Source organism: Schistocerca nitens, chromosome 5 (genome assembly GCF_023898315.1).
Source record: "Schistocerca nitens isolate TAMUIC-IGC-003100 chromosome 5, iqSchNite1.1, whole genome shotgun sequence".
NCBI classification, from domain to species: domain Eukaryota; kingdom Metazoa; phylum Arthropoda; class Insecta; order Orthoptera; family Acrididae; genus Schistocerca; species Schistocerca nitens.
The window spans coordinates 28,484,639-28,501,507 of NC_064618.1; the positions used below are offsets into that span (position 1 = coordinate 28,484,639).

The 16,869-nt window shown below is 44.1% G+C and overlaps 1 protein-coding gene across 1 annotated transcript in view; it reads right to left on the minus strand.

The window, feature by feature from the left end:
• The window catches only part of LOC126260215 (uncharacterized), a 106,558-nt gene that overhangs the window by 27,391 nt on the left and 62,298 nt on the right, over positions 1-16,869 (minus strand). The window contains exons 3-4 of the mRNA XM_049957511.1: positions 12,520-12,788; positions 7,341-7,523 (exon numbers count right to left, since the gene is read on the minus strand). Coding sequence (XP_049813468.1) covers positions 7,341-7,523; positions 12,520-12,788 — 452 coding nt within the window. The remainder of the gene's footprint in view (positions 1-7,340; positions 7,524-12,519; positions 12,789-16,869) is intronic.

Genomic DNA, 16,869 nt, shown 5'->3' on the forward strand with positions numbered 1-16,869 from the left:
GCCTAGAACCGCACGGCCACACCGGCCGTCAGTTAAAGTTAGATTAAGTAATGTGTAAGCCTATGGATCGATGACCTCAGCAGTTTGGTCCCATAGGTGAAAAAGAAAGGACTTCCTCATAGTGAAACTCATTTACTACTTTGAATGTCTCACTTCCTAATATAATTCACTCAGCATCACCTGCTTTAAGTCGGCTGCATTCCATAATCCTCGTTTGCTTTTGTTGATGTTCATCTTATATCCTCCTTTCAAGAAGCTGTCCATTGCGCTGAACTGCTCTTCCAGGTCGTTTGCTGTCTCTGACAGAATTACAATGTCGTCAGCAAATGTCAAAATTTTTATTTCTTCTCCATGGATTTTAATTCCTACTCCAAATTGTTCTTTTGTTTCCTTTACTGCTTGTTCAATATACAGATTGAATAACATCGGGGATGAGCTACAACCCTGTCTCACTCCTTTTCCAATCACTGCTTGTCTTTCGTGCCCCTCGACTCTTATAACTACCATCTGGTTTCTGTACAAATTGAAAATAGCCTTTCGCTCCCTGCATTTTACCCCTGCCACCTTAAGACTTTGAAGGAGAGTGTTCCAGTCAACATTGTCAAAAGCTTTCTCTAAGTCTACACATGCTAGAAACGTAGGTTTGCCTTTCCTCAATCTACAGTCCTTAAAATTGAAATAAGAACACCGTGAATTCATTGTCCCAGGAAGGGGAAACTTTATTGACACATTCCTGGGGTCAGATACATCACATGATCACACTGACAGAACCACAGGCACATAGACACAGGCAACAGAGCATGCACAATGTCGGCACTAGTACAGTGTATATCCACCTTTCGCAGCAATGCAGGCTGCTATTCTCCCATGGAGACGATCGTAGAGATGCTGCATGTAGTCCTGTGGAACGGCTTGCCATGCCATTTCCACCTGGCGCCTCAGTTGGACCAGCGTTCGTGCTGGACGTGCAGACCGCGTGAGACGACACTTCATCCAGTCCCAAACATGCTCAATGGGGGACAGATCCGGAGATCTTGCTGGCCAGGGTAGTTGACTTACACCTTCTAGAGCACGTTGGGTGGCACGGGATACTTGCGGACGTGCATTGTCCTGTTGGAAAAGCAAGTTCCCTTGCCGGTCTAGGAATGGTAGAACGATGGGTTCGATGACGGTTTGGATGTACCGTGCACTATTCAGTGTCCCCTCGACGATCACCAGTGGTGTACGGCCAGTGTAGGAGATCGCTCCCCACACCATGATGCCGGGTGTTGGCCCTGTGTGCCTCGGTCGTATGCAGTCCTGATTGTGGCGCTCACCTGCACGGCGCCAAACACGCATACGACCATCATTGGCACCAAGGCAGAAGCGACTCTCATCGCTGAAGACGACACGTCTCCATTCGTCCCTCCATTCACACCTGTCGCGACACCACTGGAGGCGGGCTGCACGATGTTGGGGCGTGAGCGGAAGACGGCCTAACGGTGTGCGGGACCGTAGCCCAGCTTCATGGAGACGGTTGCGAATGGTCCTCGCCGATACCCCAGGAGCAACAGTGTCCCTAATTTGCTGGGAAGTGGCGGTGCGGTCCCCTACTGCACTGCGTAGGATCCTACGGTCTTGGCGTGCATCCGTGCGTCGCTGCGGTCCGGTCCCAGGTCGACGGGCACGTGCACCTTCCGCCGACCACTGGCGACAACATCGATGTACTGTGGAGACCTCACGCCCCACGTGTTGAGCAATTCGGCGGTACGTCCACCCGGCCTCCCGCATGCCCACTATACGCCCTCGCTCAAAGTCCGTCAACTGCACATACGGTTCACGTCCACGCTGTCGCGGCATGCTACCAGTGTTAAAGACTGCGATGGAGCTCCGTATGCCACGGCAAACTGGCTGACACTGACGGCGGCGGTGCACAAATGCTGCGCAGCTAGCGCCATTCGACGGCCAACACCGCGGTTCCTGGTGTGTCCGCTGTGCCGTGCGTGTGATCATTGCTTGTACAGCCCTCTCGCAGTGTCCGGAGCAAGTATGGTGGGTCTGACACACCGGTGTCAATGTGTTCTTTTTTCCATTTCCAGGAGTGTATCTTCTAAGATAAGTCGTAGGTTACAACATTTCTACGGAACCCAAACTGATCTTCACCGAGGTCAGCTTCTACCAGTTTTTCCATTCGTCTGTAAAGAATTCATGTTAGTATTTTGCAGCCGTGACTTATTAAACTGATAGTTCGGTAATTTTCACATCTGTCAACATCTGATTTCTTTGGGTTTAGAATTATTATAATCTTCTTGATGTTTGAGGGTATTTCGCCTGTATTGCTGTACGATGTATTAAAGCTATTTGGAATACATTGTTACTTTTTCAGTTCTACATTTTGTGATGAACTAAATGCTATATACAATGCACAACAGTATTCGAGGATCACATTTTAGAAACACCGTGATTCGCAACCAGTGCGACACAATAATTGGGCGTTTGGTTCAAAGGTGCCTACAGCCTTCCCCTGTGAGGGCGTCGGCCTGCCGGGTAACCCTCGCGCTGGACGACGCTCCAAACAGCGCAGTCTCGACACGTGCGGAAGAGGCCGCAGCTCACAAGTCCGCGTGACGTGTAGCGTGGCTTGACGGAGTCGCGCTGGCACCAGACTTCACCACAGTTCTGTTCGACGGCGTCATGGACGCGTCACAGCCCGTCTCAGCCACATTTCGGCCCTTCTCTTGGCGCCACTGCGATGAAGCTCAGAACCGCGAAGGCCAGCACTGAAACAACGTGGTTTCCTTATGAGTGGCCGAAGGAGGCAGACAACTGCCGCTCAAAGTTGACGTGAAAAGGCGTCAGAGGGCGGTGTAGAGAGCCTCAGTGAAACGACTCCTTTCCTTGGGGCGTCGATTCCCACACATGCCGAAAGTGACATTTCGATGTGCCACCAGCGCTTTCTTGACAAACCGTGACACTGCAGAGCCCCAACCTTTCACCCTCCTCTAACGACACTGAGGGGCTGCATCCCCCTAAACGTGATCCCACCTCTTTGGAGTGCTGTGCGACTGTAATTTTTCCTCTCGTGCACAGGCAGGAACTATTAGGACCATTTTAAACCAGTCGACAAAATTTGAACGTGAACCAAAGTACTAAATGTTGCTTATACTTTTTCAGGTCACCTGTTTCGCATCCTCCTGTGGCGTGAATCCCAGTGGGGCGGGTGATATACGTGAGTGCAGATGGCCTCCCTAAACCCCAGTTCAACAACACTCTCAGTACCACCTGCCCATGTCTGTTGAGCACTTTACAAATTTAACTGTACAGAGGAATCGTATGACGAGATTCCTAGGCGCCCGTTGGCAGGCAACCCCATGACAGCCCTCCGAGTCCAGCTGCCTGCTTGCAGCCACCTAGGGCCACTCCACGGGTTGTCTCTGTACTAGATTATTTTTAAAATTCTCAATGAACAGGGGTGGGTGTCGCCGAGGGTTTTGTCGAACTATGGTCGGGGGTGGGGGGAGAGGGTCTGAGAGGGACCACTCGCTATTTTATTCACACAAATGTCAACATCGCATGCCACCATGATCACACCACATTGCCGGCCGAAGTGGCCGAGCGGTTCTAGGCGCTACAGTCTGAAACCGCGCGATCGCTACGGTCGCAGGTTCGAATCCTGCCTCACGCATGGATGTGTGTGATGTCTTAGGTTAGTTAGGTTTAAGTAGTTCTAAGTTCTAGGGGACTGATGACCTCAGAAGTTAAGTCCCGTAGTGCTCAGAGCCATTTGAACCATTTTCACACCGCAGGCTGAAGATGCGTAAGCTGAAAAATCGTAAACTGATGTTGTTCACATTCAAGTTTCGTCGAATGATTTGGAATGGTCCCTCGTCGTTTCAAACCTGTGCACAATAGGAAGAATCACAGTGTCGCTGCACTCTAAAGGGGTGAGGTCACGTACAGTGGGGATGTGGCCGCGCTGTGTCCTTAGGAATGGGTTCAGAAAACTGGGGATGTCAGCAGTGTCAGAGGCTATCAAGAATGTCGCCCTGTTGCTCACCACCCTGTGAACTGTCGTTTTCGACTGCAAAATGCTTGCGAATCAACGCCTCAAGGAAAAGGATGCTTTCACTGAGCCCTTTGCATCAAACCCTGAGGTCTTTTTGTGTCTCTTCTTAGCGACAGCTTGTCTGAAATGTTTTCCTCGGCCAGCCACAGGAAAAGGACGTTATTTCAACTGTAGGCGCTGCGATTTTGACCTTCACCACAGAGATGTCAGTCGCCCACCCCCCACCCCCGCTCTGGATCGGTTGCCGACCCGCCTGACTGTGTGTGGGCACTCTGTGGCTGTGTGGCGGACCCTACCTGCTCCCACTTCCGTGGCAGTTTTCGCCATGCCGAAACAGAAGGGAAAGGACAGAGTGTGGGGTGGCGGGTAGAGGTCGGGGCTAGCAGGGAGCCGAGCACGGGTGGGGCCGACACACCCAGAGGCCTGACCCTGGCACCGTAAAGTCTTAGTCTTACACCGCAAAGGGGAAGGTGTCGGGGGGCGGGGGAGAGGGGGGGTACGTCCTCCACATCTTGTGACACAATGTCCCACATTTGCGTGGGGAAGAACTGTGCTGAAGTTTTGTGCCAATGTGGCATCGTCAATCCACGTTACACGTAACATAAACTTCTCACCTCTGGCCTTTTTTTCGCAACTCAAGACACCTTACTGTTTCAATTGTCGCCAAACGCAAGTGTTACGTCACAAGGCGCTACGTTTTTGTGGTGTTATACAGAAAGGTTGTAGGCACATTCAGCCAAAGTACGAAATTCTGCAACTTTTTTCGAAAAAGTGATCCTTTATTTCTGCTGCACAGTGTATTTTAGAACTGTTTGTATACAGATAAAATGTGAATAGTTATAACTTGTCGCTCATGCACCACGGCACCTCGTATCTTGAAACATAAGGAGACCTGTTACCATGTCACATGCAGTACTTGTTAATTAGCTGAGTTTCTTTGATGTCTTAAGAACTTTACTTCTCTTGAAAATTTTTTGTGTCCCCCCTCCTACTATCAATATTATTTAATAGCTGTCTCTGCAGTCTATAAAATTTATCATTGAGTAATGACGTTGTTATCCATTAAAAATGAAGAGTGCTTCTTTTGTAATAAATCAAAATGACTGTGTTTTAACATTCTTATTTTCGTAATTAAGAAAATTCTTTTTGATCCTCCTCCTCCTATCATTACTAAATAATGGTTGCTGCTGAATACTATCACTTCTTCGTGTGTCATGATGGGCAATAATTTACTCTATCAATTTGGCTATGGAGTTATTTTGGTAAATTGGTAAAATAACGTTTAAATGGCGCAAACGTAATTCCACCAGTACATTGCCAGGTTCTTCTAAGTAATGTCAGATTGCATGAGAAAAGTATTTAAAAATTATTTTGTTCTGCAAAGAAGTGCCAAACTAAAAGTGATAAAGTGCAGTCACGTCGCTATTATTATGCACTGCACCAACAAAGTCAGCCACAAAATTAACAGTTTCTCAGAATTTTCCGCTAAAAAATTTCCTGTAATTTCCATAAAAGTACTCGCACTCATCACAAGTCATCCAGATGACAGATGGGAACTTAGACCGTGATAAATAATTCCAAATTGAAAGTCATGAAACACACTCTGCACCATTATATGATGCCAGTGCTGGCCTGTATAATTTGTGACGTTCTTATTGGCTGAAGTCTGCTGTGACATTTAGCTAACTTCTGCTTAAGCAGTTTCTGCTTACATTTTTAAGTGAGCTGTTTGCGTTTGACAAGTTAGTGTTTTTTGTAAGTTAAGGACACTGTACTTTTGAATCGCACAGAAAAATGGAATTTTTTATAATTTCATTAAATTCTATAGCTTGTCCTGATTTCAGTTACATAAACATTATTAGGTTTAAACTGAAAAACGACTACTCCATACTAAATTTCAGAGTTACGATCGTGCACGCTGTCACACTCCTTTATTTCAGTTGTAGGACCATTAGTATTTCGAAAAATAAACTATTAAATTTTTCTTCCAAGTGATTCTGTTTGGGCTATATTGTATGTGTTGGTATTTCCAGCATGTGTAAACTGACTGTTCGCTCCTGTTTAGTTTTTCTGAAGTGGTTTGTTTACAGTCTACTAAAAGTTTGTTGCCTAAGTGCTGCATATATTTGTGGACGTAGGTATTCCTTAGTGTGCAGTGACGTTTCTCAGTGATGGAGTGAAAGCTAGATTCGTAATGTTGTAACATTTGAGCATAAAATGTGACTCTTGATATGAAAGAGCAATATTGCTTGGCTTTGGCACACAACAGGTCTAGCAAGCTGAAATAATTTCTCTTGAAGTCACCTAAGAAGCAAGAAATATTAAAAGGAATGCCAAGAGTAAGCCTTGAGATGAAGAAATGTAGCGTAATGAAGATTATGTTTCAGAAATGTTCTGAGGCACAATTTACTATGTCTCATATCCTCATTTGCAGTTTCCCGCAAGTTAAGTGCACATATCTTCTTGCATATATAAAGCGTAGCACAAATTTTTTCTGTAACTTGCAATTTTCTATACCTCTTTGGCAGATATCTACCATATTACAGCTGCAACAAAATTACAGAGAACTAAAAATTTTAATTAGGAAAATATTTTAAAAATTAAAATTTATAATATAGTAATATTTTTTCTCATCAAGTCGCACATACCAGGAAAAATTTGGTCTTCTTCAGATGTCGATTATGGGATTAAACGAAACCTAAGTTTGAGGAAGCGTTTTACAAAATTACAAAGTTCTGTGTTATTATCTTTTATAAATTTCAGTATGTCCAAAATTGTTAAAATACATGTTAATAGTTTAAAAAGTATTCTGCATTAACTCTGATGAACAACAAAACTGTAAAAGATATGCAAAATTAATAATTCATGAAAGAAACAAGTGCTGATTTTCACATTATCTATCACTTCTTGCGATATGTGTCTGAGGATAACCTAATTCATTCACATCAAATAATTACATAATATTTTGGCTCCATGTTATCCTATGTGACGAAATGTTTTTTGTTCTTTTTGAGTAGGAGTGTAGGCTGGTATATATGCAAAGTAGTATGGGTTTTGAGTGAGATAGTTAAGTTTCATTTTTTGTAACATGCGGGATTACATCAATTCTAACATATTCAGTTTGCTCACTGCCACTTGTATTCATAGTCAATTCTATTATTAAAATTGGGCGACCATCCCCCTTATATATATATATATATATATATATATATATATATATATATATATATATATATATATATATATATATATAGGCGCCACAGCGTTTCAGCAGCAGCGGTTAGCTCTACCTTACCTGAAAGTGGCCGGATCGTAATTTTCCCCATGCTCGCATTTGTACAAATTTGGAACGAGCTTTCCATTCTTGTCCTGAACACAGATGTAGTATATGCTGGGGTTCGCTGGAACTACGTTACTCTCTCTGAGTTCAGTACACTTGAGTGGGAGGTCAGTGCACACGCTATCCGTCGGCTTTAGCCTGGAACAGAATGAATGCACCAGTCAAATAAGGCATTGCTGAGTTGTGAAAGTCATATTTCGGTAAACGTAGTCCAAAACATAAAAATTACCATTAAGCTGGTATACAGCCTCGTCTCCTAATGTCAAGAAGAAATTTAGTTTCACAGTGGTAAAGATGATGTGTTCCTATTTCTAAGAAATCCTCTAAATGTATGGATCAGTAATAGTACTAATGAAAAACGATGTCGGAGATCGTTATTTGGTATCTCTGAGTTCAACTGACGTTACCGTGTACGTTTCATGAACTGCGGTCGTTGTTTGTGGGAAAGGGCAAAATCTGCGACATCGTGTACAACAAAGAACAAACTGTGACTGTTTGATGAGGAATTACGAATACAGAATGGACATATCACTGGTTAAATTTCACGTGTGCTACCAGACAATTCTTCAGATTTGCGATGCTGACACGAAACGGAATGGGAAACAAAGTTACTTAACGCGAAAGTTGTAAATGACACTGTGCTTAAATACATGAAGAAAATTTTGTGTGTGAAAAGTGGAGTAGCATTTTCATTTGTTTAACGACTTACAAAGCCGAACTGTATATTTGATAGCAAATTATGTGTTATAAAATGATGAATTATCCTTACATACACAGCCTTTTCAATAACCTCATCAAACACTGATGGCAGAGAAATAGCCAACATTAATACGGCGGTGTGTCGATCCCTCACCTTTACGATCGCTTGCTCTGTTCTGGAGATACTTTGAGTGGGGCGTGTGAATGTCTGTGGAAAAATGGCAGCCCATTCTTCCTCGGGACCCAAAACCAGAATAAGAGGTAGGTGTTAGACGCTCGGGTCTGGACCGATCGACCATCGAATCCATCCGAGATCCGAGACGAGTCCCACCTGATTCGGGTCGGTCCTCTGGACAGGCCAGTCCATTTAAAGAATGTTTCTGGCTACAGACCATTGGCTTACAGACTCTGCTTTATGGCAGGGAGCAGTCACATACTGATAAAAATGATCATCGTGTGGAAACTGCTCTTCCACAGCTCGCAGTACGCAATGCTTTAAAATTTGATTAATCTTTCCACATTCAGAATTTGCTTACGCGCAATAAAGGGACCACACCGTAACCAGCGAACGCACCCCCACACTGCGACACCACCCCCTCTTGACCTCGCTGTTGGCGCTAGACACGTTGCCAGCTAAAGTTCTGCAGGCGTTCGCCAAAACCAAATGCTTCCATCGAATTGCTATAGGGTATAGCGAGATTCAAGATTCCAAATTCATTTGTGTATACAATCGACCATGCTCCAATGGCGTCGCTTTATACACGACCTCAGGCGCCACTTTGCACTGACAAGACGTGTGAGGAGGAGTCAGCAGCTGTCGTGTCTCACTGCGTCTGACTGCCCCGGCACAGGCGCCGGACTGCCGGCGCTGCTGCCGGCGCTGCGGAACTCACGAGGGATTCCTCCCGGTGTCCTCATGCGGTACGTAACAATAACTTTACAGAATTCTCGACAGTCGCTACTCCTCTATACGTGGGGTCTGCCTGGCCTTCCTTTGCATTTCCACTCCAACATCAAATCACAAACGGCACACCTGGACCATTTTAGAAGGGTCGGAATGTGTCTGATGGGGCTGTCACTCGCGTGACGCCCACGTTCCAAGCCACTGGCCGCTCCACCCCACCCCGCTGTCACAGCTTCCTCCACTTCGGCGACTTGCGCGTCGATGGGGATGAAATGATGATTATTAGGACAACACAACACCCAGTCCCTGAGCGGAGAAAAATCTCCGACCCAACCGGGAATCGAACCAGGTCCCTTAGGATTGACAGTCTGTCGCGCTGACCACTCAGCTGCCGGGGGCGGACACTGACGCCACCATACGCCCCACCTCCCTTTGTACAGGCTGGTCCGCCAACCGAGACATCTAGTGGTCAGTTGCACAATACGTTAGGCTGTCCGGACACTTTTCATCAAATGTATGCCTAAACTTAACTCGACCAACAGGGTACAAAACGTAGGTGTACTAAGAAGAATAAGTTTAGATAGAACTCTTACCAGAAACAGGATTAGGTTATTGGGACACATGCTACGACACCAGTGACTACTTTGGGCTCAACGGAGCAATACTTTGCAGGGGTAGAAAATGGATCAGTTAGTAAAAGAGGTGAAATGATTAACGGTGTTAGACACGTAGCGATGACAGGAAGAGCATATAACCTTTGAAACACTAAAGACAAAGGTATTAATACTACGTATGGTCTCACTAAAAATCTGTTTTCTCTGATGAAGATAGACGTACAGTAAAATACTCAGTTACTTAAATTAACATTTTTGTCTGTTTTTCTTATGTATCTGGTACTACAGTCGTTCATAAGTTAGTAGTTGATTGCAGAAGTTTCAGTATTACACTTAGTATCTAAGTTAGATTACGTATATAACATAACACCTTCACTTGAAAGAAATTTCCGACTTTTGCTGTTCTGGGGCAATGAAGTAATTCAATGGCTTAAGCGCTCTGGGTATCCGAGCACGCCTCCCGTCCGACGCAAACCTCCATATGGCACACAGTATACAGGGTGGTCCATTCATAGTGACCGGGCCAAATGTCTCACGAAATAAGCATCAAACGAAAAAACTAGAAAGAACGAAACTCGTCTAGCTTGAAGGGGGAAACCAGATGGCGCTATGGTTGGCCCGCTAGATGGCGCTGCCATAGGTCAAACGTATATCAACTGCATTTTTTTAAAAATAGGAACCCCCATATTTATTACATATTCGTGTAGTACGTAAAGAAATATGAATGTTTTAGTTGGACCACTTTTTTCGCTTTGTAATAGATGACTCTGAAATAGTCACAAACGTAAAGTACGTGGTACCACATAACATTCCGCCAGTGCGGACGGTATTTGCTTCGTGATACATTACCCGCGTTAAAATGGACCGTTTACCAATTGCGGTAAAGGTCGATATCGTGTCCATGTATGGCTATTGTGATCAAAATGCCCAACGGTATCCTGGACGACATCATCCAAGTGTCCGGACCGTTCGCCGGATAGTTTCGTTATTTAAGGAAACAGGAAGTGTTCAGCCACATGTGAAACGTCAACCACGACCTGCAACAAATGATGATGCCCAAGTAGGTGTTTTATTGCTGTCTCGGCTAATCCGCACATCAGTAGTAGACAAATTGCGCGAGAATCGGGAATCTCAAAAACTTCGGTGTTAGGAATGCTACATCAACATCGATTGCACCCGTACCATATTTCTATGCACCAGGAATTGCATGGCGACGACTTTCAACATCGTGTACAGTTCTGCCACTGGGCACAAGAGAAATTACGAGGCAATGACATTTTTTGCACGAGTTCTATTTAGCGACGAGGCGTCATTCACCAACAGCGGTAACGTAAACTGGAACAATATACACTGTTGGGCAACGGAAAATCCAAGATGGCTGCGACAAGTGGAACATCAGCGGTCTTGGCGGGTTAATGTATGGTGCGGCATTATGGGAGGAAGGATAATTGGTCCCCATTTTATCGATGGCAATCTAAATGGTGCAATGTATGCTGATTTCCTACGTTATATTCTACCGATGTTACTACAAGATATTTCACTGCATTACGGAATGGCGATGTACTTCCAACATGATGGATGTCCGGCACATAGCTCGCGTGCTGTTGAAGCGGTATTGAATAGCATATTTCATGGCAGGTGCATTGGTCGTCGAAGCACCATACCATGGCCCGCACGTTCACCGGATCTGACGTCCCCGGATTTCTTTCTGTGGGGGAAGTTGAAGGATATTTGCTATCGTGATCCACCGACAAGGCCCGACAACATGCGTCAGCGCATTGTCAATGCATGTGCGAACATTAAGAAAGGCGAACTACTCGCCGTTGAGAGGAATGTCGTAACACGTATTGCCAAATTCATTGAGGTTGACGGACATCATTTTGAGCCTTTATTGCATTTATGTGGTATTTACAGGTAATCATGCTGTAACAGCATGCCTTCTCAGAAATGATAAGTTCACAAAGGTACATGTATCACATTGCAACAACCGAAATAAAATGCTGAAACGTACATATGTTCTGTATTTAATGTAAAAAACCTACCTGTTACCAACTGTTCGTCTAAAATTGTGAGCCATATGTTTGTGACTATTACAGCGCCATCCCTCACAAAGCGAAAATGTAATAAAAATTGAGGTTCCTATTTAAAAAAAAATCGCAGTTGATATCCGTTTGACCTATGGCAGCGCCATCTAGCGGGCCAGGCATAGCACCATCTGGTTTCCCCCTTCAAGCTAGACGATTTTCGTTCTTTGTAGTTTTTTCGTTTGACGCTTACTTCGTGAGATATTTGGCCCGGTAACGATCAATGGACCACCCTGTATGGAGTAGGGTCCCAGTCCATTATTCCTCTTCGCTCGCAGCCCTACCGTTTCGCTCGGGAGGCTGGAGATATTCGTGCGTCTACACTGAAAGATCTGGTTGCCGACAGGCGCGTATATTACACAGGTACGGTGTCTGTTCTTTCTGAAATGCATGTCCGAAACAACAGACACCTTACCTATACAATAACTGCTTCAGTTACGCGGCAATGAATCCGTATTCACTGCGTCAAATCGCTAAGCACACGCCCTCGAAAATCCACGGGAAGCTTATCGGAACATATCATAGAGCGGACACCAAATGGGCTGAGGCGTGAATGGAAACTTAGATTCACGGGGGAGGCGTGCTGGAGTCGTCCGTGCAACTCTGCAGAGCCGCTGTGGCGGGGTGGCGTAGTGGGCAGCACGCCTGCCTGACGAGCAGCGGACCCACGTTTGAATCCTGGCCTCGGTACAAACTGTCAGTCATAGCTTCAGTCTGCACATATGTACATTATAGACACTGAAGGAGCTCCCTTGGCAGCTTCAAGTGAAAACTTTCTTGAGACAGATATTCAACCTAGATTTAGTAGCAAGTACCGCATGTAGGCGCCCCACCTGCACGTGGCAGTGAGTGGATCGTAGGCCCAGCCGTTGTCGCACTCCACTCGTGTCGAGTTGTCGCCCGTTTTGATGCACATGTGGTATACGGTACAGTCGTTGGGATCCGGGAAAACGCCCACAGCGTTGCACGTGATGTTCGTGTCGGGCGGGCTGCACGTCGTCGTGTTGGTGGAGCACCGCCTCTCCTCAGCGCTGCACACCGACGGCGGCGCACACGTCTCCAGCACGGTGGGCGCGATGGAGCCGCCCATGCACAGCAGCACCTGACCGACAGAGACCGCTCGCGTAACGCTCTCTGTCCATCACAGACGAGTTTTACGCTGTAATAGTTTCTCTTAGTCAAGATCTTTTAGTCCTCTGCGAAAACAGAGGTCACGTGCCACGCATTTACAAGCCCCTACAAAAAAAGGGCCAAATTATGTCAAGTTTGCAGGACGTCTCTAGCTAACCAACCTAGTTCGACGAAATTTCTACATGCTATTCGTATATTTGTAGATTTATTTACACATGGAAAAATTATATGAGGTACAATACAGCGATTTCTCGTAAATCGTCTCAGTGATACCGATGCTGACGGAAAATATCGTTATTTGCAATACATCTGCTTTTCGGTAGACAAAAAAAGGCTCTTCCTGATTGGAAACAGGCTTTTAGATTTGAGACAGGAAGCCGTTATAATTTAAATTTATTGGATGAGATATCTGTAGAAATTTTCTCAAGAATTTTGTTTAGCTATCAGTGGACAAATTTTAAGGTCGTAGTTTATTTAAATAAAAAATATTTCTAGGCCTGTTTAATTACATAACACCTTTATTACTACAGATTGAAACGTCCCCTTAGAAAAATTTATGAATCACTGTGCTGATAAACCTCTTACATTATTTGATTTTCAAACAGCTGAGCAAAACTGAACGTACTCAGACATTTCTCTCTTTACTTATTCTGATCAACACTAAACTGACAAACATTATTTTTAGCGCAACGCAATGTGACTTTCAATAATCCGTACGAAAGAATGGCCCTGACTACCAATAACCTATACCTCTCATGAATCACTTACCTCACAAAAATCTTCGTTACTCGAACTACTGCAATACAGCGAGCGCCAATACTGCCAGGCAAGTAAAAGACTCTAACTACTGAAGGCACTAACTGCTGATAGGCATACTTAGCAAATGAAAGATTTTGATAGAGAACAAACAAAAGTCATTATATATATATATATATATATATATATATATATATATATATATATATATATATATATATATATATAATCAGTTCATCCAATTGCCCAACACTACCATAGCAAAAATTCCAACAATGCCAACCAGCCACAGACTGCACACAGCACAGTCAGTGATTTCCATACAGAGCGCTACGTGGCGTCACCAACATAAAAACCTAAACAGCCTACTTACAAGATGTCCGGCAGAAAAGAGGTTTTATAAATTACAAATAGCACATGCAAATCAGCAAGATTAAAATTTTAAACTTATTGTTGATTTAACTAAATAAATATCAGTTCTAGGACCTTGGTTCAAAACATCGGTAGAGAAATTACATTTGTTTGCCTCTTTCCTTCAACCATTTGTCTAATTCCATCACAAGAATAGCTTTTAAACTGCTGGTCAACCTTAATTTTGGAGGGCATGAATTTACTGACTGGAGGAAACAATTTCGTTGTGATTCTGACTCTGACATATGTTTCTCCTTGAAATTCTCTTGACACGCGCTCTAAATATCACAAGTTACCAGTACTTTCCACCTCCATAGCAGCCAGCAAGGACGGAAACTAAGACATAGAAACAAGAACACTGCTGATAATATTTAACAAAGCAAAAATTGTTCCGTCATGTTGAAAAGTGGTCATTGGCCCGTTTCATGAAGGCTCCCTGAATACAGCACCTGTGCGTCACGCTTGTGGTGGACTATGGAATCTGCCGCGCTAAATTCGTCTCCTGACAAGACTGCCGCGATTGAATCGTTCATCATGATAACGAAACCAGCAGATAGAAAGGTGACATGTAGAAGAATGCGGAAGGAACGAGTCAGTCCTCACATTAATTTTACTGTTTATACCCTTTTGCCTTGGAAACGAGATCAGGTTAAAAAGGAACAGGTTGCAGGCGACTGTTCTTTAATGTTTTCCTGCCGGGATCCATGTTAGATCAAACAGTTAAGTTTCACTTTGTTGTTTTTGTTGTGTTCTTCAGTCCAGAGACTGGTTTGATGTAACTCTCCATGCTACCCTATCCGGTGCAAGCTTCTTCATCTCCCAGGACCTACATCCTTCTGAATCTGCTTAGTGTATTCATCTCTTGGTCTCCCTCTGCTAATTTTAGAGTACTAAATTGATGATCACTTCATCCCTCAGAACATGTCCTACCAGACGATCCCTTGTGCTAATCAAGTAGTGCCACAAATTCTCTTCTCCCCAAGTCTATTCAGTACCTCGTCATTAGTTACGTTATGTTTCACTTAGCCTATCCTAAGTGAACTGAATTTAAACACACTAGATTATTCATGTGCATGCTTTCAGTTAGCTAACTCAACCGAGAGACATTTTAGATGACTAACAGGCTACTTTCAGTTGACGACATTCCTGTAAGGATTTTACCTTCACGCATTTTAGGCAACGGACCAACACTATACTTTCACTTAGTTCATCCTACCAGGACGCGTATTAAATACGTAACACTGCACTTTCAGTTGGAGACTTCTCTGCTCAGGACAGCAATTTCGCAGGAGGCTTTTGTAAAGGAGAAATATTTTTAAGACGTTCAAAAAATTCTATGACCGGAACAAGAAGTTTGATGATCATGTTAAAACGTTAATTTAGGGACAAGGAGCACTAAGGAAAGAGCAACGTGAGAAACTGGGACGCAGACTCAACAGTTGCAAAAAGCCGAGCTATCCGTCAATCGGCGTCAGGGACGTCGGAAGTCGTGTACTGCGATATACAGTAGGAGCAAGGAATGTGTGGACGAACGCGGCAAGGAATACGCGGAACCTTACAGTCAGTGCGGAAACGTGTCTCGAAATTCATGTTATAACCCCTCTTTTAATTAAGAACAATATTATCAGGCTTATTCTCATATAGGGGAGACGTGATCGATTACATCGGAATAAATTAATAACATTGAACAAGTTTTAATTAAAACTATGGATATTTAACCTCTCATCAGAATAACGCCCCCAACAAAGTAGCGCTTCAGGGAAATCGAAGAGGGTTTAACGTGGCGACTTTTCCTTCTAAATTCTGCTCTGTAAACCATTCGCGGGTATTGTCAAAAAATGGTTCAAATGGCTCTGAGGACTATGTGACTTAACATCTATGGTCATCAGCCCCTAGAACTTATCATCAGTCCCCTAGAACTTAGAACTACTTAAACCTAACTAACCTAAGGACATCACACAACACCCAGTCATCACGGAGCAGAGGGGTATTGTCAGTTGTCGTGTCTTGTTTTCTGCGCTCTGAATAAGTCTACGTAGCTGCGGCGTGCGATATACCGGGGGGCATTTCCTTGCGATATGCTGCGGAAGGGATCAGGGCACTTCTGTTAAACTGCAAGAAAATTAACTATAGTTAGTTTTTACGGGACAGAGTTTTGCACTAAGGTGACGGACTAAGAATATCTGAGGAATTGTATGCGCAAGGAAAAGTAGCGCTCAGTATTAAATTCTATTACATGCCGAATAACTGATAATAGTATTTGTGGACTATACGAAGGGACGTTCAGTTGAATATAAGAACGGAACTGGACACTTAGCTTTGTGAAATTGAAAGCATACGAAATTTGAATGACTGTATCGACGTATAGTTATGGACCATAGTGCTTTGGGTGACGAACTACAAAAATTACGGAGGTTGTAGTCGCCGTAATAGCTGATGGTAACTGGAGGATCAACCCTCCTGCAAAACGCAATCATTCATGATCATTTAATTATTGTTGAATGTTGTTAATAAAAAACTAAAGTGATTTCCGTAACTGCGTGTGTATTAGTAATAACTAACACACAAAGGCGTTACTAACTATCTTGTCTTCGGTAAAGCAGCAACAAATGAAGGCTGATCGACTGAGCAAAAAGTTAACATTAATTATGACGAAAACACAAAATTTAACCGCGCGGGATTAGCCGTGCGGTCTGAGGCGCCTTCCCACGGTTCGCGCGGCTCACCCCGTCGGATGTTCGAGTCCTCCCTAGGGCATGGGTGTGTGTGCGTGTTGTCTTAGCGTAAGTTAGTTTGACTTAGAGTAAGTAGTGTGTAAGCCTAGGGACCGATGACCTCAACAGTTTGGTCCCATAGGAATTTACCACAAATTTCAGAAATTTCAA